At 52.1% G+C, this 25,407-nt stretch overlaps 1 protein-coding gene across 3 annotated transcripts in view; it reads right to left on the minus strand.

Moving 5' to 3' along the window:
- Positions 1 to 16,002: 16,002 nt before the first annotated feature.
- Positions 16,003 to 25,407, minus strand: part of EPHB2 (EPH receptor B2) — a 121,388-nt gene continuing 111,983 nt past the window's right edge. For all 3 annotated transcript variants that reach the window (XM_088023032.1, XM_028090817.2, XM_028090815.2), the window contains 7 exons: positions 22,851 to 22,973; positions 22,054 to 22,301; positions 20,855 to 21,070; positions 19,611 to 19,760; positions 18,284 to 18,477; positions 16,630 to 16,785; positions 16,003 to 16,111 (listed from right to left, as the gene is read on the minus strand). In XM_088023032.1, the coding sequence (XP_087879158.1) occupies positions 16,003 to 16,111; positions 16,630 to 16,785; positions 18,284 to 18,477; positions 19,611 to 19,760; positions 20,855 to 21,070; positions 22,054 to 22,301; positions 22,851 to 22,973 (1,196 nt within the window). The remainder of the gene's footprint in view (positions 16,112 to 16,629; positions 16,786 to 18,283; positions 18,478 to 19,610; positions 19,761 to 20,854; positions 21,071 to 22,053; positions 22,302 to 22,850; positions 22,974 to 25,407) is intronic.

The following is a 25,407-nucleotide window of genomic DNA, read 5'->3' on the forward strand; positions in this document are numbered from 1 at the left end:
AACCATTCCTGTATAAGTCATTTTGTGAATACATGCTTTCATTTCTCTTGGTAAATATCTAGGTAAGCAGTTTTCCAAAGCATTTGTATATTTTACATTTCCACCAGCAATATGTTGCTCCACATCTTTGTAAAAACTTAGCATTGTCAGTCTTTTCAACTTTAGGCATGCTAGTGGTTGTGAAGTCCTAACTCACATTTGAGAGCGAGCGAGAGCGAGCAGGGGGAGGGGCAGAAGGTAATTATAGATTCACATGTAGTTGAAGGAAATAACCAATGTACCTTTCACCCAGTTTCTTCCAATGGAAACATCTTGCAAAACTTTAGTACAATAGCATAAGCAGGTAATTAACATTGATAGAGTCAAGACACAGAACATTTTCCTCAGGGCAAGAATCCCTCTTGTTGCCCTTTTCTGGCTGTGCCCATTTGCTTACCAACCCCACTCCCTCCTTAACTCCTAGCAACCACTAATCTGGTTTCCATTTCTGTAATTTTGTCATTTCAAGAATATTATATGTATGGAGTCATGCAGTATGTAATTTGGGGGGATTTTTTTTTTTCACTCAGCATATTTCTCTGGAGATTTGTTCAAGTTGTTGCAAGTATCAACGCCTTTTTTCTTTTTGTTGTAGAGTAATGGTTGCATGGTATGGTTGGGCCACAGTGTATTTAACCATTCATTTGATGAAAGACATCTGGCTTGTTTCCAATTTTAAGCTCTTACGAATAAGGCTGCTTTGAACCTTTGTTTACAGGTAACTGTGTGAACATAAGTTTTATTTCTCTGGGATGAATGCCCAGGAGGACAACTAATGAGTTGAATGGGAGTTGTTTGCTTTTGTTTTGTTTTGCTTTTAAGAGACTTGTCAAACTGTTTTTCAGAGTGGCTGTACCGTTTTATAATCCAATCAGCAATTTAGGAGTGATCCAGTTTCCTGCATATTTTTTTTCGGTTTCCCCGCATTTGTGCCAGCATTTAGTATTGTCACTATCATTATTTTTGTAATTCTGATTTCTTAATAATGAATGAGGTGGAATTTCTTTTCATGTGCTTTTTTTGCCATCTGTATATCCTCTTCAGTAAAATGTCTCTTTATGTCTTTTGCCCATTTCCTGATTGGACTTTTTTTTTTTTTTAAGATTTTTGTTTATTTATTTGACAGAGAGAGACACAGTGAGAGAGGGAACACAAGCAGGGGGAGTGGGAGAGGGAGAAGCAGGCTTCCCGCGGAGCAGGGAGCCCGATGTGGGGCTCGATCCCAGGACCCTGGGATCATGACCTGAGCTGAAGGCGGATGCTTAACGACTGAGCCACCCAGGTGCCCCTCCTGATTAGACTTTTTAAGAAATTGTTGAGTTTTGAGAATTCCTTATACATTCTAGATACTAGTCCCTAGTTTGCAAATATGTTCTAGTCTGCACCTTGTCTTTTCATCCTCTTAACAGGTGTGTGGTGGTATCTTATCTGCACAGCTTTGGCCCCTGGGTCATTGCCATTGTGTCTGGCCAAACGCTAGGCTCCTTGTATCTCTACTCCTGACTGCTCCCCTGATTCCAGACTCATGCGTCCAACTGTCTGCTTGATGTTTAGGAGGCACCTCTACCTCATCTCCAAAACGGAACTCTCAGTCTTACCCCAGACCAGCTCTTCCTGGAGTCTGCCCATCTCAGTTAGTGGCGGCTCTGTCTTTGTTGTTGCTCAGGCCAGACCCCTGGATCCCCACTTTCTCTCACATCCATTCCACCTGCAAGTCATGCTGGCTTACCTTCACACTCTGTCCGGAATCCAATTCCTTCTCACCACCTCTGCTCTTCCTGCCTTTCCCGAGCCATCATCCTCTCCCTCCAGGGTTATTAGAACAATTCCCTGTCTCCCCACTTCCACCCCCGCCCCCCGTGATGGTTAGTTTTCTGTGTCAACATGACCCGGGTAGATACTCAGTTATTCAAACGCTCATCTAGGTGTTGCTGCGAAGGTATTTTGTAGATGCGGTGAACATCTACAATCAGTGGACTTTAAGTAAAGGAGATGACCGTCGATAATCTGGGTGGGCCTCATCCAGTCAGTGAAAGGCCTGAGGAGCAAAACTGCGGTTCTCAACAAAGAAGGCATCTGCCTCTGGATGTGGCATCGGCTCCTGCCCGAGAGTTTCCAGCCTGCCAGCCTCCCTACAGAGTTTGGGATTTGCCAGCCAAATCATGTAAGCCAATTCCTCGAAATAAATCTCCTAGTGGTTAATATATATATCCTAGTGGTTCTGTTTCTCTGGAGGAGCCCTGACGAATATACTCCCAGACATCGTTCTACAGAGCACTCAGACTTATCCTTTTAAAAGTCACATCACAGTATTTGTGTTCTCAAACACTCCCAGGGCTTTCCTCTCATTCAAAGAAAAGCCGAGGTCTTTATCATGGCCTGCAGAGGACCCCGGTTCTTCCCACTCTTGTTCTCTCCCCCTCAGCCTCCCTGGCCTCCTCGCTGCTCCTTGAACCCGCCAGGTGTCCATTGCCTTTACTTCCGGTGTCACCTCTGCCTGCACAGTTCTTTCTCCAGTGAGCGACTCACTGCTGCCGTCCCGTCGATGTTTACTCGCCGGTCACCTTCTCAGTGAGGCCTTCCCTCACCACCCCGTTCTTGCAAATTGATGATTTTTTTTTTTTTTTTTTTTACTTATGTCTGTATCTGCGTAACTGCCACCTAGATCAAGGTGTGCAACGTTTCCAGCCCTTCCTGTAGTTTCCTGGTCTACTTCCTGGAAATAACCACTCGTGAACTCTACCACCATTGGTTGATTTGGCTGTTCTTGATCTTTTTTTAAAGATGAAATCTTAGATGGGGCACCTGGGTGGCTCAGTTGGTTAAGCGTCTGATTTCTGCTCAGGTCGTGACCTTGTGGTCCTGGGATCGGGTCTGAGTAGGGCTCCCTGCCCAGTGGGGAGGCTGCTTTTCCCTCTGCCTCTGTCCTTCCCCCCACTCCTGTGCTCTCTCCCTCTCTCAAATAAATAAAATTAGGAAAAAAAAAGAAATCTTAGACTATGCACTTTTCTGTGCCCGCTCCTCTATTTTATTTATTTTATTTATTTATTTTTTTAGATTTTTTATTTATTTGACAGAGAGAGACACAGCAAGAGAGGGAACACAAGCAGGGGGAGTGGGAGACGGAGAAGCAGGCTTCCCGCTGAGCAGGGAGCCCGATGCGGGGCTCGATCCCAGGACCCTGGGACCATGACCTGAGCTGAAGGCAGACGCTCAACAACTGAGCCACCCAGGCGCCCTGCTCGCTCCTCTATTTTAAAATTACAGCATAGCCCCCCTGCCCTGAGAACTCCCCAGACCCTTTGCCCACTAATTTTCCTCGTGGTTTCATCTCCACCAAACATATTTGCATTCAGTTGTTTAAGCACCTATTTGCCCCCACCAGAATAAGAACTCCACGTGGACAAGGCTTTTTGTCTGTTTTGTTCATCACTGTATTCCCAGTGCCTGGTGAACTGCCCACCACTTGTAGGCAGTCAATGCATATTTGTTCAGGAAATAATGAGTCTCCATTTTCTAGATGATGACGTTGAGGCTCAGAGAGCTGAAGCAACTTCCCCATGTCACACAGCATTGGTGGCAGAGACAGGATTTGAACTGTCCTCTGCCTGAACCCAAAGATTTTGCTCTTAAGCTGCGGCGTTTGTCCCTCCATGAATGAGAATCTAAGCACTCATATTCATAGGTCTTTATGGAAGGAATGTGTATTGGGCACGGGGGTATTGATTCATTCAGAATATTTTCTGAGTGCCTACTCTGTGCCAGGCAGTGTACTAGCACCCAGGGACATAATAATTAGCATAGACACATCTGTATGTTTGTACCTGTATTTCTGTGTGCGTATGTGTGTGTTTACTGTAGTGGATAAATACATGCGTGTTTGTGTCTGGAGTGCTTGTCCATACGTGTATTTGCAGGTGTGTGTCTTCTGGTGTGTATGTGAGTATAACTCTGTGCCCAAGTGTGTAGGGAGGTGAGACAGCACAGTTTCGGGACAGACCACCTGGGTTCTAATCCTGGCTCCTGTAAGTGGTGTAACTGTGGGCAATCTTCAAAATGCTGTACCTCAGTTTTCTTTTCTATCAAATGGGGATAATGCCCGTTGTCCACTTTCTGGCATGCCTTAGGGGATTGCTACTCAAGTTAGAGACAAGATTGGTGCCTGCCCCAGGACTGTTTGTCTCTGGTCTTTGACAAGACAGGCACAGAAATTTCAGAAATATTTGTGGCATCGTGATATTGCCATAGCACCCCAGTGTGAGATCAGGGACTGGTCTCATGTTACAGGGTACAAACAAGTTTGGGTGTTGAGTTCGCAGTCAGACCATATACTGTTCCTCAAAAGACTGGAAATTAAAAACAAAACCAAACAAAACCCCTCAAAAACAAACCTAGTCTTTCACCACAGATAGTTTGAGAAGCAGAGGTTTAAAAGATTAAGCAGGACGATACATGTAGAGTACTCAGAACCACGCCTGGCACAGAGGAAGGATTCTGAGGGTTCCCTGTGGTCATGCCGTGGGGGTGAGTGTTGTGTATACGTGACTTGATGTGTACGGGGTGAGTCTGAATATGAGCCTGCAGCTATGGGTGTGTGTGTGTGTGTGTGTGTGTGTGTGTGCGCGCGCGCGCACACGAATGTGTGGGTGTGTACCTGTTTGTAGCTGATGGCAAAAATGAGTGTGTATAAAAGATACAAATGTAGGGACCCGAAGGGGTATGTGCACCCCAATGTTTATAGCAGCAATGTCCACAATAGCCAAACTGGAAAGAGCCAAGATGTCCATCGACAGATGAATGGATAAAGAAGATGTGGTATATATACACAATGGAATATTATGCAGCCATCAAAAGGAATGAGATCTTGCCATTTGCAACGACGTGGATGGAACTGGAGGGTGTTATGCTGAGTGAAATAAGTCAATCAGAGAAAGACATGTATCATATGACCTCACTGATGTGAGGAATTCTTAATCTCAGGAAACAAACTTAGTGTTGCTGGAGTGGTTGGGGGTGGGAGGGATGGGGTGGCTGGGTGATAGACATTGGGGAGGGTATGTGCTACGGTGAGCGCTGTGAATTGTGCAAGACTGTTGAATCACAGATCTGTACTTCTGAAACAAATAATGCAACATATTTTAAGAAAAGAAAAAGAAGAAGATAGCAGGAGAGGAAGAATGAAGGGGAGTAAGTCAGAGGGGGAGACGAACCATGAGAGACAATGGACTCTTAAAAACAAACTGAGGGTTCTAGAGGGGAGGGGGGTGGGGGGATGGGTTAGCCTGGTGATGGGTATTAAAGAGGGCACGTTCTGCATGGAGCACTGGGTGTTATGCACAAACAATGAATCCTGGAACACTACATCAAGAACTAATGATGTATGGTGATTAACATAACAATAAAAATTATTTAAAAAATGAGTGTGTATAAACACATGGGTGTCTCTGGGTGAGAGGGGGGTCTTATGCATGTAGGTGAGTATGTAGGGGTGGGGTCTGGGGCAAGGGGATTGGGGAAGGCTCCAGCACATTTCTTGCTGCCTCAGGACCCTCCATCACTGGTGGGCGGGGAGGGGACCATGGCAGGAGCAGCCACAGAAATAGAGTCTCAAGCTTTACCGTTGTGCCATCCAGGGGGCAGCAGGGAGAAAGTGTCAGCAGTGGGCGGGCGGGGGCGTGTTACTGGCCCCTGGACTCCGTGTGCTGCGTCATCAGGGATTCTCAGGCAGGGCTGTTCCAAGCAGACACTTTAGTCTGATGGGTTTGGTGGGGATTGGGAGAGGAGGTGGGGGTGGGGGTGACTCTTGCTACAGTCCCACCTGGTGTGGGGGGAGGGGTTTCTGTGACTATGATACTAAACCTAGTAAGAGTCTTGGGGGCGGGGAGCTCCCTCTCTGTTTCTCTTTTCTCCTTGGTGACATCTTTTGTCACAGGGATGTCTCTGTCTGTATGAAATGACTGAGACCGTGGATGCCCATTTAGAGTCAGGAGGGGCAAAGAGAGGTTGCAGCTACTCCCTGGGTGGGAAAGAAGAGGGTTGAGAGGAACAAGGGGTTGGTGAGGGAGCTGGGGAGGGGGCAGGAGACCTGGGTCAGTGTCTCTGAGCTGGAGCAACCCCCCATGAGATTGTGCTGGATCTCGGAATGGGCAGGAGAGTCTAAGGGGGAACCTGGGGTGGACCAGGGACCGAGGCAGGTGAACTAGTAAGGGGATCTGGACTTCTCAGAGGAACTGGGCTAGGACAGACAGAAGCTGTCTCTGGCATTGGGTCGGAGGCCCCAGGCTGTGTAAGGCAGGCCTTAAGTTTGCATGCTGGGCTCTAACTGGGCTGTGTGCCCGCAGGTGCTGTGTGACCCAACTGGCCTCACTGGGGGTTCTCAGAATCTCCTTCACCCAGTACCACTAAGCCCCTGATAGGAGCTGGCAACCCTGAGGTCTGTATGTACAAACTGGTATAAAGAATCATTTATTATTGTTTAATATGGTAGTCATGTTTATATTTGCATTACTTACATAGTAATTCACAAAATATATCTATCTTGACTTGACACCTTTGTATCTGCTGTTCCCTCTACATGGAATGCTTTATCCCTGGCTTCCAGGAGAACTCCTAGGCATGTTGTAATGACCTGAGTACCTACTGGTTTCCTCCATTGACTGGGGACGTCCATAAGTGAGGGCACGTGGGTAAATCTCTACAGCATTCCTGGCACCAGCCTCATGTCTGGCACTCTGTGGGTGCCCAACTCATGTGCAGTGAGGTGGTACAAATGTCCTGAGAAGCTCTCCAGGGCAGGCTGCACATGTGGATCGTTTCTGTGCCCCCGTTGCATCTAATACAGCACCTTTTGTGTACTTGGAATACAGTCAGTACTTTGTGAATGAATGAATAAGTGAGTATTGAATGAATGAATCAAAAGACAGCCTCCTAGATCCCATTCTCTCTGACTTGCTACCCCATCTTGTTCCCAGGCTTCAGCCTCAGCCCTGCTCTACCTCTAACCCCCAGAGCATTACCCAAGCACTGGTTTGCTTCTCCAAGTCTCCCAGGGACACTGGTCCCATGAGATGCTCTCTCTAGAATGGGAAATGCTGCAAATGATAACACCTCCCCTTTTTTTAAGATTTATTTATTTGAAAGAGAGAGAGAGTGAGCGAGCAGGGGGAGGGGCAGAGGGAGAGAGAGAGAATCTAGCAGATTCTCCACTGAGCACAGAGCCTGACACAGGGCTTGATCTCATGACCCTGAGATCATAACCCGAGCCAAAACCAAGAGTCGGACGCTTAACTGACTGAGTCATGCAGGTGGCCCGATTACACCTTTTTGGACTTGCCCTTTTAGCATATTTAAGGCTCTGTAAAATCCTGAAGTAAAGAATCTGGTCAACTTGCCCAAGTCCAGATTTTGCCTAATGTATTTGACCATGAACTCTCTCTGAATCTGAATCCCCCCAGCCTTTTTCCTTTTTTTAGCTGAACTTCAAATAACATTTATTTGACAAATGTTTATGGAGAATCTACTATGGGTCAGGCTGTAGAGCGTATGTCCTGCAGAGCGTATGACAGACATGGATCTTGCTTTCTGCCCAGCAAGTTACTAAGAGCTGACATTTGTGAGTGTGAAGGACTTGCGATGCTCCATCTCATTTACTCCTCATCTACCCTCTAGGTGTTAGGTATTATTGCCCCATTTTACAGGCATGAAAATGAGGCTTAGAGCTGTTACACGACCTCTCCAAGGACACAGAGCTAACAGATGGCAGAGTTGTGATTCCAAGGCTAGGGTCCCAGACAGCAGAGCTCAAAATCCCAAACATGAGTGAGTGTTCTTAGTATTGCTCCAGTTCCACACCCAACTGCAGCCCAGGCCAAATCCCCGCCGCACCCCCAATCCTGGCCCTAGCTTTGGCTCCATTCTTAGCCCTGGAAAACTCCTAGTCATGCTTCAGGATCCTGCTGAGAACTTTTAGGAGCACCCATTTGTTCCCTTGGGAAACGCAGTGGAAAAAAAACACCACAAACCATGAGTCCAGGCGATAATTTTTACAATTCACATTTATTTTGGAAAAAAAAAAGTTCTGCTAAAAATACTCCTACAAAGGTGTTGGAGTAACAGGGTCAGGGTTGCTCATGGACACAGCTGGTGAGATTTCCTTGGTCACAGCAGTGGGGGCCTGGAAGAGCCAGATCTGACCCACAGCCCTCGGAACCCCAGCTGCATCACTTCCCAACCGCCCCCCCCCAGCATTGTCAGGAAAACCCATGTTCACGACCAAAGGAAACAGGGTTCTGTAAACCCGGCCAGACCCCCTGGCCCCCCCGTTGGGAGCTCTGGCCTGCACGGCCCAGGCTTGAGTGGACACCTGGGATGGGGAGGGGGGGAGTCCAAGTGCTCACCTGCACTGCCCAAGACTCCGGGTTCCAGGAGGTCAAAGTCAAAGAAAAGGTGCCCTGAACAGAGTGCCTCCTGGAGATCTGGGCTTTGATTGGCAAAGGGTCTGATGGGAAGTGGGGCTGAGTGGGGGCCCCTGGTAGCAGCAGAGTGCAGTGTTTATGAGCGCAGGTACTGGGGTCAGAGACCACTAGCTGACTGTGTGACCTGAGAAGGCCCCTGCGCCGGTCTCTGAGTCTCCTAGTCCGCGGTGTGAGAATTATAATTGTACCTGGCTCACAGAGCTGTGTGAGGGTTAAGCGAGCAATGTGTATAAAAAGTTAAGCGTATTTCCTGGCACATTGTTGGCACTCGAGACATAGCAGCTATGATTAGGATTTGGGGCTGGGCAGGATCCACCAGTAATTACTCTTCTCTAGAGACCAAAGAGGCTGGCTGTCAGGGAGTGTCCCGGCCAGGCTGACCCTGGGCCAGCCTCAGGGACTCAACTACGTGCCCTCCACTCACCGGAGTCCCTGTCCACAGAAGGGAGCGCGGCCAGACTGACCACTAGTTCTGACCAATCCAGAGGCACCTCCCTGGCGTCCCAGATCCCATAGGCTGTGGCCTCATTGGAAAGGCTGAAGGGGTCCTTGGAATCGGGCAGGGGCTGTGTGGCCACGGACACTGCATCCCAAGGGTCCGTGGGAAGGCACCTGGCTCTGGGGTTCGTAGCAAGACCCTATGGTTGCCCAGTGTCAAGACTCTGGCTCTGAATGGGAAGGTGGGCTTGGGGTAGTTTCCTCAGCAAATCCCTTGCCCTGCACCTTCCACCCCAAATAAGTCCCTTCCCAAATGGAGCCACTGGGGCCCCCACTTGGCTTCTGAGCTGGACTGTCGTGCCCACCAGCTAGTAGGCACTGTGACCCACGTGCAGGCTTCGCTCGGCTGGAACACTGGCCCCGCTGGAAACCGGGAGGGCCAGGTGTGGGCATTTCTGCCACCTACCCGGGACAGAAATTCAGCATCACACTCAAAAGGAGTGGTCCTGGGCCCTTGCTAGGGTCCATACCTGACTCAAAGAATGGAACTTTGCTAGGATTTGATTTTAACTGTTTTTCTCGCCGTCTTTCACTCTCTTTGTGCTCCATCAGCTCTAGGGCCCTCAGCTTTAGGGACCCGTGATGGGCCATGGGACTTGAAGTTTTAAGAACTGTCAGTCTAGAATCATATGGTGATGGAATCTGAAAAATGTGAAATCCTTCTGTTAGAATCTTACAATTATAGAGCTTGCAATCTTAAAATCTTGGGGTCTTTCCTCCGTGGAGTGTTAGACTGGATTCTTGCAGGCTCAGCTAGGCCCCCAGAGTGCGTGTCCTGGCTCTGACTTCCTCCCTTTCCTGTCCTCTTCCTCCAGCAGGGGCTGGGAGGCCCCGAGTAGAGGCAGGGTCCTTCGCTGGCTCCTCTCCCTCCTGGGAAAGCCATGTCTGGGTCTGGGCAGCAGAGCTTGGGGGGTGCGGCGTATAGGACGCGCCAGGCCCAGCTGGAAGACCCACCCTGACTTCGCCTGGCCCACCTGGCCAGGTATTGAGTGAACAGGCCTGGATTGTAGCCTTGGGAGCTGTGGGGTCTCCATAGGGTGGCTCTGGGTGGGATGCTGGGCCCCTGTGAAGTATTAAGTTCCTCTTTCTTCTTACTGTATCGGCTTTCCCGAGGCAGCCTTCATGCTGTGAAGCTAAACTCAGAGAGACTCCGGGTCTGGCGGCGAGGGGGCGGGGGGGGCGGTCTTTCTAATTTTCCTGAAAGCTTAGCTCAGTCGGAACACATTCCTGAGGGTCAGCCCAGCCCCCACTTCTTGGGTCCTAATCCATGTCTGAGTTCGGGCATCTTATCCGACGATGTCTTGCTTTTTGCTAATCCCTGTCTACGCCAGACCCTCCCTCCCAGCAGACATCAGGGCACAGGTTGTCATGGGAGAAGTGAAGAGATTTCCGTGTCTGGAGGAATCTCCTGGAGGAGTTTGTTAAAAGTAGATGCCCCTGGGGCTGGCCTCGGGGATTCTGACTCAGGGAATCATGGTGCAACCCAGGAATCCGTAAGAGGAACGGCCCAGGAGACTCTAACACAGGTGGGCCATGGCAGACATGTTGAGAGATCCCATGAGGCAGGAAGGAAGGAACCCTAAAGGCAGATGGCTTGGTTGGAATGTTCTGGGAATCACCTCTGGGAATCTGTTTCCTCACTAGAGGAGAGGGGCTGATAACACTGGTTAGAGCCCCACATGTGGGGTCTGGCCGATAGACCAGCAATTAGTGCAATGTCTGTGGCATCAAGCTCCTGAGGCGAGCCTCCCACAGCAGCGTCCCTGAGCCTTCCTGTGTCACAGAGCAGAGGCCAAGTCACTGTCTTTGGTTTCCCTGAAGGGGAAACTGGCCAGCTCCAAGGCCACTCTTCACACCAAGGGTTATGGCAGGAGCCATTTCATGGGAGGCTGGGTCAAGGCCAGCAAGTGGTCTAGGCATGCGAAGTGTGGCTCCCTAACCTCCCCTTGGGTTGCCTCAGCATAACACACTGTTGAAAACAGCAGGACCCCAGACAGGCCTTTCTACCATGTCTGGGTAATCTCAGCAGGGCCAGGCCTCCCAGAGCAGAGATGGGCTTCCTGAGCAGTGTACATGCCACCCATCCAACCCCTAGGCCCTGCTCACCCCTGCACTCTGCTCTGTGCCCCCAGGGCTCCGTCATGATCACCGGCCCGCCTTCCCATGCCACCACCGCCATCCACACCCACTCAACTTGGGTCATGCCTGGCGGCTCTTAGCGAGGCCTGGCAGAAATGGGGTGAGCATCAATTGGACACAGCTGAATTAAGAATCAGCACAAGTCCAGCCCTGCTGCTGCAAGCAGCTGAAATGACTCTTTGGATTATCTGCCTCAGTGAGTGAGGGTGGAAAGTGAAGCGGCAGGGCTTGGGTTCTCCTGGAGTAAATGAGGGCTTTTCCAGGGGGCTCTTCCTCCAGGAAGAGAGGGGGAGATGTGAGGCATCCTGCCCCCATCTGATGGCTGAACTGACTGTTCCTTCTAGGACCCACTGCTCCTTCTGCCGCTGCTCTTCTGCTCAAGAACTGGCTGTAGCTAGCCTGGGCATCACATTCAAGCTACCTTACCCTCCTCTTAAATCAACCCCCACTCCCCACCGCTCCTTTGGCTCATCCACACATGACTCCTCATGGTTGGACCATTCTGGCCTCCATATCCTTGGTTACATTGTACCTCCCACCTGGAATGACCACTCTCTCTGTTTCGGTCATTTTCAAGACGGCCTCCTCCATGAAGCCCTCCCTGACGACCCCAGCCCATTTGAGCTCTCTCTTCGTTTACCAGCCAGCATCAGACACTGCGTGCCTTATGTCATCTAATCGAGTGTGGTGGAGTGGGCATTGGGAACAGATGAACACAGCCCTGCTCTGCCCCTTCCTGGCTGTGCAATCCTGAGCAAGCTACTTCCCCTCTCTGAGCCTCAGTTTCCCCCCTACCCATGGGAGGAAATAGTCCCTCCTCACAGGGCCGGTGATGTACAAAGTGTTTTGCATGCCTGGTGCACCCAGTCCAATTTTCTCATTTCACAAATGGGAGATGGGGGCTCAGTGAGGGCAAATGACTTACCCAGATCCACGTCTCAAGTTAGCGACAGGAGCTAGACTGCCACTCTGGGGTCAGGAGGCATCTTCCCTAGCATCATGGGGCATCCTGTCCTTTGAGTGCATTTACATTATTCTCTCTGGCAAGAATCTTCCAGCCTTTAGTACCGTCTCGGAACCACAGGAACCCGGGAGAGAGCCAGGAGAGCCTGAGGGCCTAGCACTGGGGCGGGGTGGGGGTGTGTGTGTGGCCTGGGCCCTGGGTCCTTTCTGGGCTTCAGCCAGGCAGGGAAGGGCTGCTGGGCAAGCACAGGAGCTGCCAGTCTTCTGGGATGAGCCCCTGATCAGAGAGGGTACAAGGCTAGTGACCGCACACAATGGGGTGGCAGAGAGCTCCCTGAGAGGTGGCAGCATGGGGACCAACCAGAAATGATGGGGAAAGTCCAGCCGATGCCATCTGAGCAGGAGGCACCGCTGGTTAATAAACAGCACTGACCCAGTCCCTTAAGCGTCTCCAACTGCCCTTGCCACCCAGCCCCTACTCCGAGGCTTCTTGGTCTATAGCACTAAGACCATCCTCTATTCTGATAGATCTGCCCACATCTTACCAGGTGATAGAGATTTTGAACATGATTCCCCAGGAAGAGCCCTGCTGATTAACAATAACCCCATCTGGGGGGCTTCGTGGGCAGTAGGAATACCAGCCTGGCCCTCCACAAATCTGCTTGTCACACCCCCTGAGAGCAGCTGGTCCCTATTTCCATGGTGCCCTGGCCCCTGTTTACAAGGCAGCTTTCTTTCCCCCAGTACCAACTGTGTGCAGAGCAGCCGGAAACTCCTCTGACACTGCTGGGCAGGTGGGGGCTGGCACTTGGGGAGGTTGAGCCAGGAAAGGATTAGTAACCAGGCAGCGGGAGGCTCAGAGTTGTGTGCCCAGGCGAGTGGGCTGCGTCAGTGGAAGGCGCTTGGCAGCATGGCCTGCCCCTCCCCGCCGAGCAGTGAGCAAGAGGTGGTGGTGGGGGCTGCCCTGGCAGCAGGGAGAGGTGGGCATCCGCCCGCACCCGAGATAGTCACAGTGCTATCTGTTAACCCTGAAGTGGGGACACAGAGGGTCTGGGTAGCACCCTCACTCCGAGAAGCAGGCACATGGGGGCCCAGGCCCACTGAGGACTCGGCCCTCAAGGGTGGATGGGCAAACGAGCTGGCTAGCAGACACCAGCCTAGCAGCTTAGGACAGGAAGCCATCTGACAGCAAGCACCGAGTGCCAGCCCCCCCTGTGGGGCCCCAGAGTAGTGGGGGGTGGGCTGGGGAGATGGAGTTAATCTGAGGAGCATCAGGGCAGCTCCCTCCAGAAGGTGACCTTGTGTGCTGGGACAGCTGCCACCCGTGCTGGGCAGCTTTGGGGCACAAAGGGCGGCTGGCTGGGCCAAGGCTAGCCAGTTTGTGGGCAGCCAGCCAATGCCTTCCCTGTGGCTCACTCTGCTGTTCCCCCCAGGGGCCCCTGCTCCCCTCTTAATCCCTTCCTTCCCTTTCCATCTTGGGTTCTGGAGAACAGGTGAGTGACAGACGACAGGCTGGTTCAGGCTGCCCCACGGGCCACCTGCGGCCAGGATCCTTCCCATGGGTCAGTTTCCATGGACAAAGGGGGAAGGTCCCGAGATGTGGAGTCTCTGCCTCTCCCTCCCCAGCTAGACTTGATATCCACAGCACATCCCCGCCTCCTCCTTCCACACAAAGATTTCTGATTACATGTGAGTAGGAGCCCATTTACAGAGATTAGCGTTGACCAGGATAAGGTGATCTTACCTGTGGCTTGGACTCGGGGGGTGGGGGGTGGGGTCCACGGCTGCTCCAGGACCCTCACACTGCCACTATCACAGCTTACATAACACCCCGACCCCCCCTTCTTCTGGCCCGGGAGAGCAGAGTGCACCCCTGTCAACTCCCTGCTCCCGATGGCTCCCGTAGAGGATCCCCCTCCTTTGCAGGGCATCGGATGCTGAATTCTGAGCCACTTTCAACTTGCTGCTTTTGTTGCCTGTGCTCTTGACAAGCCAGAGCCAGAAAGGCCACGTGGACCTTTGGTGTCCTCCATGTGTTTTCTCAGCCCTGGGCCTTCTAGAACCCCGAGGAAGGAAGGGTCCCTTAGAAGAGCTCCATGGGTCACTGGACATGTCCCAGGGTGCCGGGGTCTCTCTTGGAACTTACAGAGAACAGGGGTCATTTTATAACTAAAGTGTTTATTTCCATTCAGTTCACTAACCGATTGTTCTGCTCACATGCCTGCTTGTTTGCTCATAGGAGGGAGTGTGTGGCCAGACCCCATGGCTGATGGATTCCTGCCCACCCCCCCCCACCGCCCCAGGGCTAAGACCTTGAGACTCGGGCAAAGTTGTGGGGGGTGGGGGGGAAGGGGGTCGGAGAGAAACCATACACTTTCCCCTGGTAGAGGAAAGGAGCGTCTGCACATGTCTCTGAGGGTGACACTCTGCAGGGCTGGGCTATCACAGTGAATGATCCAGAGCCCGGCTTAGGCTCCCAGAGGCGAAACTGGGTTCTGGCCATCTGAGGGCACTTGGGAAACTCCAAGGGGGCCTATTTGCCTGGGAAGCACTGGGCAAGGAGGGTGGAGAAGGGACAAGGTGTGTGGTTCTGCAGCCCTAGGGCCTGCTTCCTTCTCAGTCTGGTGCTTTCAAAAGCAGTCCTGGGTTGGGGGCTCCTCCACCCTGGCCCCTCATCCTCCCAAACCTCACTCAGTCTCTGAATGGCCCAGATGGGCCCTGTGGCAGTTGGATTTGGTGAGGCCTGGCAGTCGCGGGGGGGGGAATCTCTCTGCAGGAGGAGGAGGGAAGAGTGTCAATGAAAACCATATAAAAAATCCAGAAATGTGCATATAAAATCTCGCCCTTGGTGTATTGCCTAAGTCAGTAAGCAGAAAGCACCTTCTTCTGGGAGAAGGATCAAGTCCTCAAAAGGTAGGAAATGTCAAAGTGTCACTTCATTGTCATAAAAAAAACCCCAACAAACAAACCCCCCAAACCAAATCCACCCCTGACCAAAATACCCCCGAGTCCACGAATTGCTGTAAACAAACCCAAATGCAGGAGCAATCCTTCTCAGTGGCAGTCATAGCTGATGGCAGTCACCCTGCGACAGGCCTCCAGGCGGGGGCTGCCGGGCACCGCGCGTGTGCGACAGGGACGTGGCGCTGCAGTCTTGGGGGGGCTGGTCATCCTCAGGAAGGCTGACCTTTCCGGTGTCCCCACGGTCTCCCTGACTGAGGAGGACAAAAGCCCCCTTTCAGCCCCATGAGCCGACAGGAGAAACGAGTCTTTTTCATCGGAGTTTCTGAAATAGTCTCCAAAGACAGAAATTCTCCGGTTTGCCCAGTGGCCGCGGGAATGGCTCCCGTGGTGGCTGCCCGTCTGCCCGCCTGCCCCGTCTGCCTGGCATTTGGCTGCTGGGTGAGGCCTGGAAGAGCAGCCCAGGGACGGGGGAGAAGGGTGGCCCCTGTCTCCCCCTTCACATTGGTTTTCCTGAAATTGTTTCTTGGCTCTGGCCAGGACGCCTTCCCAGAGGGAGTTGGAGAGAAACTGCTTTTGGTCTCCGATTGGGACAAATCGCGTGGATCTCCCAAGCCCTTTTTTTCCCCCCTAAGAACAATGATCGCTTTCCTTATGAGAATCCTCTTTAAAAAATATTCCTTGTATTTCCCGCCCCCTCCCAGGATGTGTTTGCTTTTGTCCCCGTTCCCTTTTTTCCATCATCTGAGTTGCACATATTCCTGGTGACATCTCATGGCTGGAGCGCTGCTCGGTTCTTCCTGCTGCCCGTGGCCTCCTGGCAGGTGGCTGAGCCTGTGGTGGACGTGGACGGAGAACCAGGGGGCCGGCGTGTGGGGCGGAGGGGGCGGGGGGCCTGGAGGAAGAGATGAGCCGAGGCAGGTGAACGTCAAACCTCCACAGACTGGATCTGGTTCATCTGTGCCCGCATCACCTGGATACTGTTCAGGATTTTTTTCTGGTGGCCGGCCAAGGTGACCCCAACCCGGAGAATGTCCCTTTGGGAGAGAAGCATGTGTGTTAGGGAAATGTGGGGGTGGTGGGGGACTTTGGGCCAGGTGGAGAGCTGCCTGGGCTTCTCCAGGGGTTTCCTACTGAAGAGAGCAAAGGACGGGGTGAGTGGGTGGATTCCCAGTGTTGGAGTGAGTAGTGGAGACGGAAGGAACATGAGAATGGGAGTCAGGACACTCAGGGGCCCGGGGCCTCCTCTATGCCAGGGAAGGAGAAGGGAACTTGCATTTATGAAGTCCCCACTCACTTTATATCCCTTTGATCTTCCTAACAGCCTCCGGTTTACAGAAGATACCTGGGGCTCGGGGAGGTTCTGATTTGCCCTTGGCCACAGGCAGACCTGGGTATCGATCTGAATGTGACTCTAAAGTTGGCCATCTTGCTCCTTGGTCCCACACATCCCTGCGGGGACACTACCTATTCCTCACCCTCCAGAGCCCCCTGCTTGGTGGGATGGCTGGGGAGGAGTACTGGTAACGGTGGGTGGAGGCAGCTGGGCACTTACTCCATCATCATCTGTGACACAACGTCGAAGGAGGTGAAGCCGGCATTGGCAAAGCTCTCCTTGTACTGCCCCATCTTGATGGCCTCCAGCCACTCATCCACCGTGTTAAAGCTGGTGTAGTCGGGGATGGTGCGGTCCAGCAGTGGCAGGTTGATTCTGGAGGCAGGGGTGGGCAACAGAGATGGTTAGGGCAGGTGCTGGGGGAGGGGCGAGGGTAAGCATGGGTGCCACTGCAGCTTTGTACCTACACATGTGTATCCATCCGCGTGGACAAAGGTGAGTGTGTATGTAGGTATTTCTGTGTGAGAGTGGGTGTGCGTTTGCACCTTTATCGGTGAGCACACGTATGTGCGTATGTGAGCGTGAGTGTGTGTGCAGGACTCAATGCTGAGGCCACCTGGAAAGCCCGGGGATGCCTCTGAAGGGGCTGCTGGGAGGCTGGACACAGTGGTGAGGAGCGAGATGCTTCTCTGAGCCTCTGATTGTCAGGAGGAGGTAGTTCAGCCGGACTAAGTGTGCTACAGTTCGCTGCTTCCTCCATGCTTCTCCACCCTGGGTGTGCTCTAGGAAGCTGTGGATTGCTCCTCCAAAGTCTACCCAAGGCTGGCGGTGCTCACGGGAGCTGGCCAGGAGTGAAATGACCCTCACAGGGCTAAAAGCTCAGAGTGATTTTATCCGGAGAGTCAGGAGTGGCTGATGCAGGGTCATGGTGGGGAGTGACAGGTAGAGGCAAACGCAAACTGTGGGCCACAAAAACTTGGCAGGTGAAGGACTTGGGCCCAACGAGTCTCTGGACCAAGCCAACACTGGACCCCGAGGACCTCTGGCTGGACACCCCTCAGAAACTCTGATAGGGTCCCAAAGAGAAAGAGTGTGCAGGGCCAGGAGGGACAGGGGTCGGGGACAGCCACCCAAGCAAGGCAGTGGTGGCTCCAGGTCTGAAGGAGCATGCCCGGGGACCACTGGGAGGGGGCAGGCCTCAGCATCGCTGGAACCAACACTGGTCCAGCTGGGCCAGTCTCTTTGAGTTGGGGATGGAGACTGAGCGTAGGTCTGTGTGCGTGTTTATGTGTGGTATGTACTTCTGAACATGTGTGGGCTTGGGTGCCTAGGGAGTGTAGGCGTGAGGGCCTGAGAAGGGGTGCGTATCCATGTGTGTGCGGTTGTGTGTATGGGAGCATAAGCATGAGCTTTTGTGCCTAATGATGTGCAGGACTGTATTTGTGTAAGCATGCCTATGTGTGTGCGTGCGCACGCACGTGCATGGCTGTGTTGAGGAAGAGGCAAATATAAGTTAGAGGGTCCAGGTTTGAGTGTGACGGCAGCCAGGCAGGAAACCCGGTGACCAGTCAATCTGTTTACCAACCAAGATTCTGGTAATTTTTCTTTAAATGCTGTCCTCTCTGACCATGCTTTAAAAAGTGCTTCCTTTACCATCTCTACCACTTCCTTCTCCTCTTCTGTGTCCTGGACTCCTCTGCACCCCAAGGCAGGTCTTCCCTGACCCCAAGCTGTAGTGCAGAGCCTTGCCTCAAGCAGGGGGAGCCTGGGTAGGGGGCAGGGGTGTGGGGGGGATTTGGAGAGAGGAAGGGCCGGCTGGGGATGGGGCGGAGATGTACTGGTAGGAGGGAGTGGGGCCAGACCAGAGCCATACCCAGAGGAGAGGGGTGCCATGGCTTTGAGGCTGTTGGGGTTTCGGATCATCTTGTCCAGCGTGTTGACGATCTGGCCAAACTTAGGCCGGTGGTTGCGGTCCTTCTGCCAGCAGTCCAGCATGAGCTGGTGCAGGGCGCTTGGGCAGTCCATGGGGGGCGGCAGCCGATAGTCCTGCTCGATGGCATTGATTACCTGGGAATGACACAGGGCCGGAGTGGGGGGGGTGGGTGGGATAAAGAGCATCTGCCTCTGACCTGACCCATCCCCCCGCCCTCCATAGCGCAGGACAGACCTATTGGGTTGCCATGGCAACTGCCTCCGCCTCCTGGATGCAGCCCCAGGGATGGGCCTCACCTGGGTTCCCACCATCTATGGCCTCAGTCTGACCTGGGGGCTGTGTGCTGGCCCCCTCTCCCAATCTTGGGAAAACCAGCACCCTGAGATAACTTTTGCCTCAGGGTCTACCAGGCTGACCCTCCTGTGGACCACTTTTCCCCTCCCTTTTCTGAGCCTCCTCCTGGCTTTGATGGCCCTGAGGACTCCTCTCTCTGTCCCTTCTCCCCAGGGTGACAACAACTCTTATTTTCAGTGCCATTTACTGCTCCAGGTGAGAGATGTCTCTCGGGTCAGGCCCCTCAGCATGGCTGCACAAGGCCCCACCTGGCTCCTCTGTCAGGAAAAGGAGCCTCTCTCTAATCTGTCCTGCCACTAGGCCCAGATTCGCTTTCCCCAGCTGGACTGTGGCTCACCCTCCCTGCTCAAGAAGCTTCTTCAAGTCCTTCCTGTTCTGTGTCATTGCAAATCAAAATTTGTTGGGTTGGCTTTCAAATGCCCCATTACTGAACCTTATCATCCTTTCTGACCATGTTTCTACTGCTCCCTAGCATGATCACTTAGCATCCCACCTCCGGGCATTTGCACAGCTATTCTGCCCATTCAAAGCCCTCATGTCTCCAAGTCCTACTGCTATGTGTGTTCCCCCTGTCCTGGGAAGACTTCCTGACTGATCTTGCTCACGTGGCCCTTGCCTCAACACCTACAGGACTCGACACCTGCTTTCTCCAATTTAGCACCTGATTGTAAAGTCCCTGATGACAACAACTGATTCCTGGAATAATTGTCTTGCCCCCCAGTTATGTGGAAAACACTTCAGGGGCAGATACGGTCTCATTCAGGTTTGGCCACCAGGTGAATGCATCTTGGAGATTTGCTGAATTGTGGATGTGTAGGCCTTTCCTACTCTTGACCCCTGGGGAGTCCAAGGTCCTGTGCAGACATTCCAATCAGCCAGCACTGGGCTGGACCCAGCCCCCTTGGACACTTACGTCCTGGTTGGTCATGTCCCAGTAAGGTCGTTCCCCGTAGGACATCACCTCCCACATGACGATACCATAGCTCCACACATCGCTGGCTGAAGTGAACTTCCGGTACTGGATGGCTTCCGGGGCCGTCCAGCGGATGGGGATCTTCCCACCCTGGGGAACAGAAGGAGGAGGGTTAATGGGTGGGAGGCTGACCCGTCCGGCCTCTACTCTCAGGACTACTCCTCATCCTATATGTCCTGTGCTGTATCAATCCCACGAAGCACCTCATTCTTTCTCGAACTCACCATGCTGCTTCAGGCCTTGGGAATTTGCACATGCTGCTCCCCCCTGCATGAGATGCCTTTTCTCACTCTGCCATCTGGAAACCTCTTCTGATCCTTTAAGTATCTCTGAAAATCTTTCCCTAAGTCCCCAAAAGTTGCTCACTCTTTTTCATCCTACAACTGGGTCCCATCTCTCTCCATCAAGGAGGCACTTCTAGAGAGCAACACTCAAATCATTTGCCTGGGTGCTTGGCTCTTCTTGTACTATTTCTGAGCTCTTTGGGCAGGGGCTGTGTTGTATTCCTTTCTGTTTAAAACTCTTAAGCAGGAGGGGGCGCCTGGGTGGCTCAGTTGGTTAAGCGACTGCCATCGGCTCAGGTCATGATCCCGGAGTCCTGGGATGGAGTCCCGCATCGGGCTCCCGGCTCAGCGGGGAGCCTGCTTCTCCCTCTGACCCTATCTCCTCTCATGCGATTTCCTCTCTCTCTCTCTCAAATAAATAAATAAATAAATAAATAAAATCTTAAAAAAAAAAACACAACACAAAACTCTTAAGCAGGAGAGAGCCCTGAGCTTAGGCATCAGGGACTCCAAGATCAGTCCTGCTTGCCTCTCTCGAGTTACTGCCCACCACCTTCCCGCTTACAGTCTGTGTTCTAGTCACATCTTGCCTTGAGAACATCTGACAACCTTTCACTGGCCCTTCAGCTTTTAGCTCCGATGTCAACCCCTCTTAGTAGGGGCCTCCCAAGACTGGAGTCCTGACTTATAGCTCTGTTAGTCCATGTTTCTCTGCACATCTGTGTCCCTGGACAGCCTATGAGCTCCAAGGGGGTAGAGACTGTGGTTTGTGTCTCTATGTCTCCAGCGCACAGCACGGTGCATGAGCAGGTGTCGGTGAAAACGTATTGTAGGGAGAGATGGACCTCTATGCCCTCTCGCCTGGTGCTGCGGCCCCACTGTTTTCTGCTTCCATCTTACCAGCGCACTGGTGTAGGTGGGGTCCGAGGTATCATCCTCCAGAAAGCGTGAGAGCCCAAAGTCAGACACCTTGCAGACCAGGTTGCTGTTGACGAGGATGTTGCGAGCGGCCAGGTCGCGGTGGACATAGTTCATGTCTGCCAGGTACTTCATGCCGGCCGCAATGCCCCGCAGCATGCCCACCAGCTGGATGACTGTGAACTGCCCATCATTTTGCTTTGGGAGAAGTGGAGAAAACATACAGTAAATGGAAGGGCATGAATCGGAGCTCTGGATCATCCACACAATGGAAAACCAGAGCAGGACCCTGCCACGCTGGCCTCGTGCTCGCTGTGGGAAGGATTCAGATGCTTGCAGGGGGTGGAGGCTTAGAGAGGCCCAGGAGAGGTCAATTTCAGGGTGGTGGAAAGAACATGGGCTTTGGAGTAGACATAGCTGGTCTGACGCTCGCTCTACCCTTTGCTAGCCGTGCAACCTTGGATAAGCGATCTGACTTCTTGAGTCTGTTTCTCCATCTGTGAGTGAAATGGGGGTAAGTTGTACCCACCTTCCAGGGCTGTCTGAATTAAATAAGAAGGTGCATGGAAGGTGTCTGGCACATACCAGATGCTCAGTAAATGTTCGTTAAATGACAACTAGTCTAGCAGCATGCTTCTGTGCTCTTTGTCCAGCTGGTTGACTGTGATCTGGGAGGGTCCGGAAACTTTCCTCTCTTGACCTTGTGCTCCGGACTCCAACCCCCAGCACACAGAGCTTTGGAGAAATCCAAAATCTGGTGAAAACCCTGGGCCAGGGTTCAAGAGATCTGGTTCTAGTCCTGGCTGTCACTTTGACCCTCTAGGTAAGCCTGGGCAAACTCTACCTGTCTTGGAGCCTCACTTTTCTCTTGTGCATAATGAGAAGGCTGGCTAAGAGCATAGATGGTAACAGATTTCAGGTTGTATGCCAACTCTGACTGACCGGTTGTGGTTTCCTAGATTGAAAAGGATTCTGAGATGGCTTCCTGATTTTGTGGGACAGAGTTCTGGGCTTGATTAGCAATGCCTGCCACGGGGAAGGGAATGGAAAGAGGCAGCATGCAAGCCATTCCTGACTTAGATCTTTCCCAAGACCCCATCAGGCTTTGACGCCATGAAGCTATGTCCACCGCTCCTTTTCCTCCCCATCCATGGGCCCCTGGCACTCTTGGCTTCTCCTACCCGGAGGAAGGAGTCCAGGGAGCCGTTCTCCATGAACTCAGTGATGATCATCACAGGCGTGCTCTTGGTGACAACACCCTCCAGGTGGATGACGTTGGGGTGGTCAAACTGGCCCATGATGGAGGCCTCGCTTAGGAAGTCCCGGCGCTGCTTCTCAGTATAGCCTGACTTGAGTGTCTTGATGGCTACAAAGATCTCTCTCTTGCCTGGTAGTTTTAGGTGGCCACTGCATACCTCGCCGAACTCCCCTAGGACACACACACCAAGAGAGGCAGGGTGTCACTTGCCAGGTGGAAGTGCCATCTGCCACTCCTTGTAGCCTCCACTCCTGGGTCCTGAAGGAGCCTTTTCTCCCCAGTGGTCAACTCATCGTCTTAGACAAAGAACCCCTTTGTAGAATGTGGGGACCCAGAAAGGTCCTAGCCATCACTAGGAGTAAGAGTAAACATTTCACAGCTGTCCCATGGTATTTGGCTGGGCATGGGATAAGGCTGTAGGGGAGGCCGGGGACATGGAGAATGAAGCACTAGACTGAGTCCAGAGAATGGGGTTCTAGACCTAGTTCAATCTCTGACATGATATGCAAGCTCCTTCCCAGCCCCATGCCTCAGTTTCCTCATATGTCGATGAGGTGATTTTACTGTATGTCTTTGAGGACTTTTCTACCTTGGGTATTCTGAACCTTCAGGTCTTGGAGGATCCTCTGAGGTTCCTGCCCCACATCCTATGCTCTGCCCCAAGAGTACTCCCCACTCATGGCTGAGGCCATGGTACCTGGGAGAGCACCAGCCACCTACCTGCTCCAATCACCTGCTCAATTTTGACACAGGAGATGTCAATTTCCTTGGCAAACTCCCGCACTGCCTCATTGGGGTCCTCATAGGTGAAAGGGTCGATGTAGATCTTCATGCCTGGGGTCACTGGGGGATAAGATCAGGCTTGGTCACATGCACAGACTCAAGATGTGGACAGATGGAAAGGCTAGAGCTAGTCCCTCTGTGGAGGGAAATACACTCCCTGTGGCCCCACAAGAACCGGGCAACCCTGTGCAGGTCACTTGACCTCTCTGGGCCTCAGTGAGCAGATGGGCATTGAGCTGAGTAGAAGGGTGAGGAGAACAGAGAGCTCAGCAGAGAGAACAAATAGGCTCTAGCTCTTGTTCCAACTCTAACTGATTAGTAATGTCTTCCTAAAGGAGCTAAAGGACTGTCAGGATTGATTAGCAATGTCTGTTAAGGGTATGGGCATAAAAGGATAGATAGGTTTGTCACTCTTGTGTTAGAGAATCAGGGGGTGCAAAGTAAAGGAAGAGGAAGTCAAGAAGGAAGAGAGAGATTTGGAGCAAAAATACAGAAAGAGCAGGCAATAGCCCATGTTCTTGGGAGTCTGCTAAGGAGACCTCCCTTTCTTTTAAGGCCCAATTTAAGCATCCTCTCCTTTTAGGAAACTTCCTGGCTGTCTCAGCTCTCCCAGGCAGGCCCCAGAGCCTGGAGGGCTGCCCACTCACCAGGGTCTGAGGACCCATGGTTTCTGGGTACACTTCCCAGGTCCCTCACTAGCTAGGTCTCAAACCTTTCTAGATCTCAAATTTCCTGGTGATCAGTGTGAGGCTGGACATGTGGCCTATTAATTTGACTCTTGATTCGATGTACTTTTTTATTTGATGCAGAAATTAAGGATGTAACTTGGATGCCGAACACCTAATTCTGACCCTACCACTGAGCCAGCAAAACACTTGGAAGGAAGGGAAGGATGATCCATCCCACATTCTCCCTCCCATATAACTGGTCTTCTGCTGCCCAGGTCTCCCTCTGGCTTCCCCAGCAACTTGCCCACATTCTCCCATTGCTCCAGGAGCCATGACTTTGGAGGCAGTAGCTCTAGGAGTAGGGAGCTGGAATTCCTGGGCCATAGTAAGGCTTGACTGGCTGGTGAGTGGGGCCATCAACCCTGCTCAGCTGTGTGACCTTGGACATGTTAGTTGACCACTCTCAGTGTCTATTTCAGACATTCCAAGAATCTAAAGTTGGAACCTCTAACACATGGGTTGACAAACTGGCCCACTGACCATTTCATAAATAAAGTTTTATCAGAACACAGCTGCATGCATTTCTTTGCCTGTGGATGCTTTCACACTCCAGCGACTAAGTTGAATAGACACAATAGAGATCGTAGGGCCATCAGAACCTAAAATATTTACTCTGTGGTCCTTTACAGAAAAGTCTGTCAACTGCTGCTCTAATACATTAGCTTTATTTTGGATTATTTGTGTGGGTGTTTGTCTAGCCCTTCATTTTATTTATTTATTTAAAAGATTTTATTTTCAAGTAATCTCCACCTGCAACGTGGGGCTCGAACAACGCTCTGCACGCAATATACACTCAATGTCTATAGAGCTGAGAAGAATCCAGGTGACAGAGATAAAAGAAGAATGACTGCAGCTACCACTGACCGAACCCTTGTGCCCAACACTGGGTCAGGCTCTTTATATGCATTATCTCATCTGTACGCAACAACTCTTGGAGGAACGGAATCATTATTCTCATTTCATGCATGAAGGAACTGCAGCTCGGAAAGCCTAAGTCATCTGCCCATGGCCACACAGCTAGCAAATGGCACAGCCAGGACTTGCATCCAGGTCTGTCAGACTTGAGCCTAGGGCCAACACTCTTAATCATCATGCTCATGGCCTCCTGCATGCAATCCAACCAGATCTGGCCCAGGCCTCCTCCTCCTGGACTGTTCAGCCATGACTCCTTTCCCAATCAGTGCTTCTCAGAGCGGGGACATCAGTTCCTCGGAGATGCTCCTTTTCTCCCTCAAACTCAGTGCCTGCCCTGTGGTTCTTAGTGACTGACTTTCAGCCTCCCTCCAACAGGATTGAAGGAAATCCTTTCTGTCAGGCCAGCTGCAGAGGGAGGATAGGGATAGGTCAGCCCTGGGAGCTAAGGAGAAGTGCAGCAGGAACTCAAAGCTAACTTGGGCACTGCCAACCGATCAGATGTCATCCCCAAGCCTTGGCCAGGAGGGCTCTCTGTTGCTTGCAGAACTAAGGCAAGTGCCTTCACCTGGCATGCCAAGCTCTCCGTGTTGGGCCCCAACTATAGCTCCCTGCCCCTCTGTATGTCAGCAAAAAGAATTATTTACCCAAAGGTCCCAGACACACCTTATAATTTCTTGCCTCTGTGTTTTGTTTGTGGGGTTACCTCCACCTGCAATACCCTTCTCTTCCTTTTTGTGTCCAGATCAAATGCCACCTCCTCTGTGAAGCTTGCCTGGATCCTTCCAGGGGAGATCCATGCTTTCCCTTTAGGCTCTGAAGCCCTGTCTCTGAACCCACTTATATGGCCCTCC

The sequence above is a fragment of the Eumetopias jubatus genome, unplaced genomic scaffold, assembly GCF_037043125.1.
Source record: "Eumetopias jubatus isolate StellerSeaLion01/CBP00866 unplaced genomic scaffold, mEumJub1_p1.0 scaffold_4, whole genome shotgun sequence".
Lineage (NCBI taxonomy): Eukaryota > Metazoa > Chordata > Mammalia > Carnivora > Otariidae > Eumetopias > Eumetopias jubatus.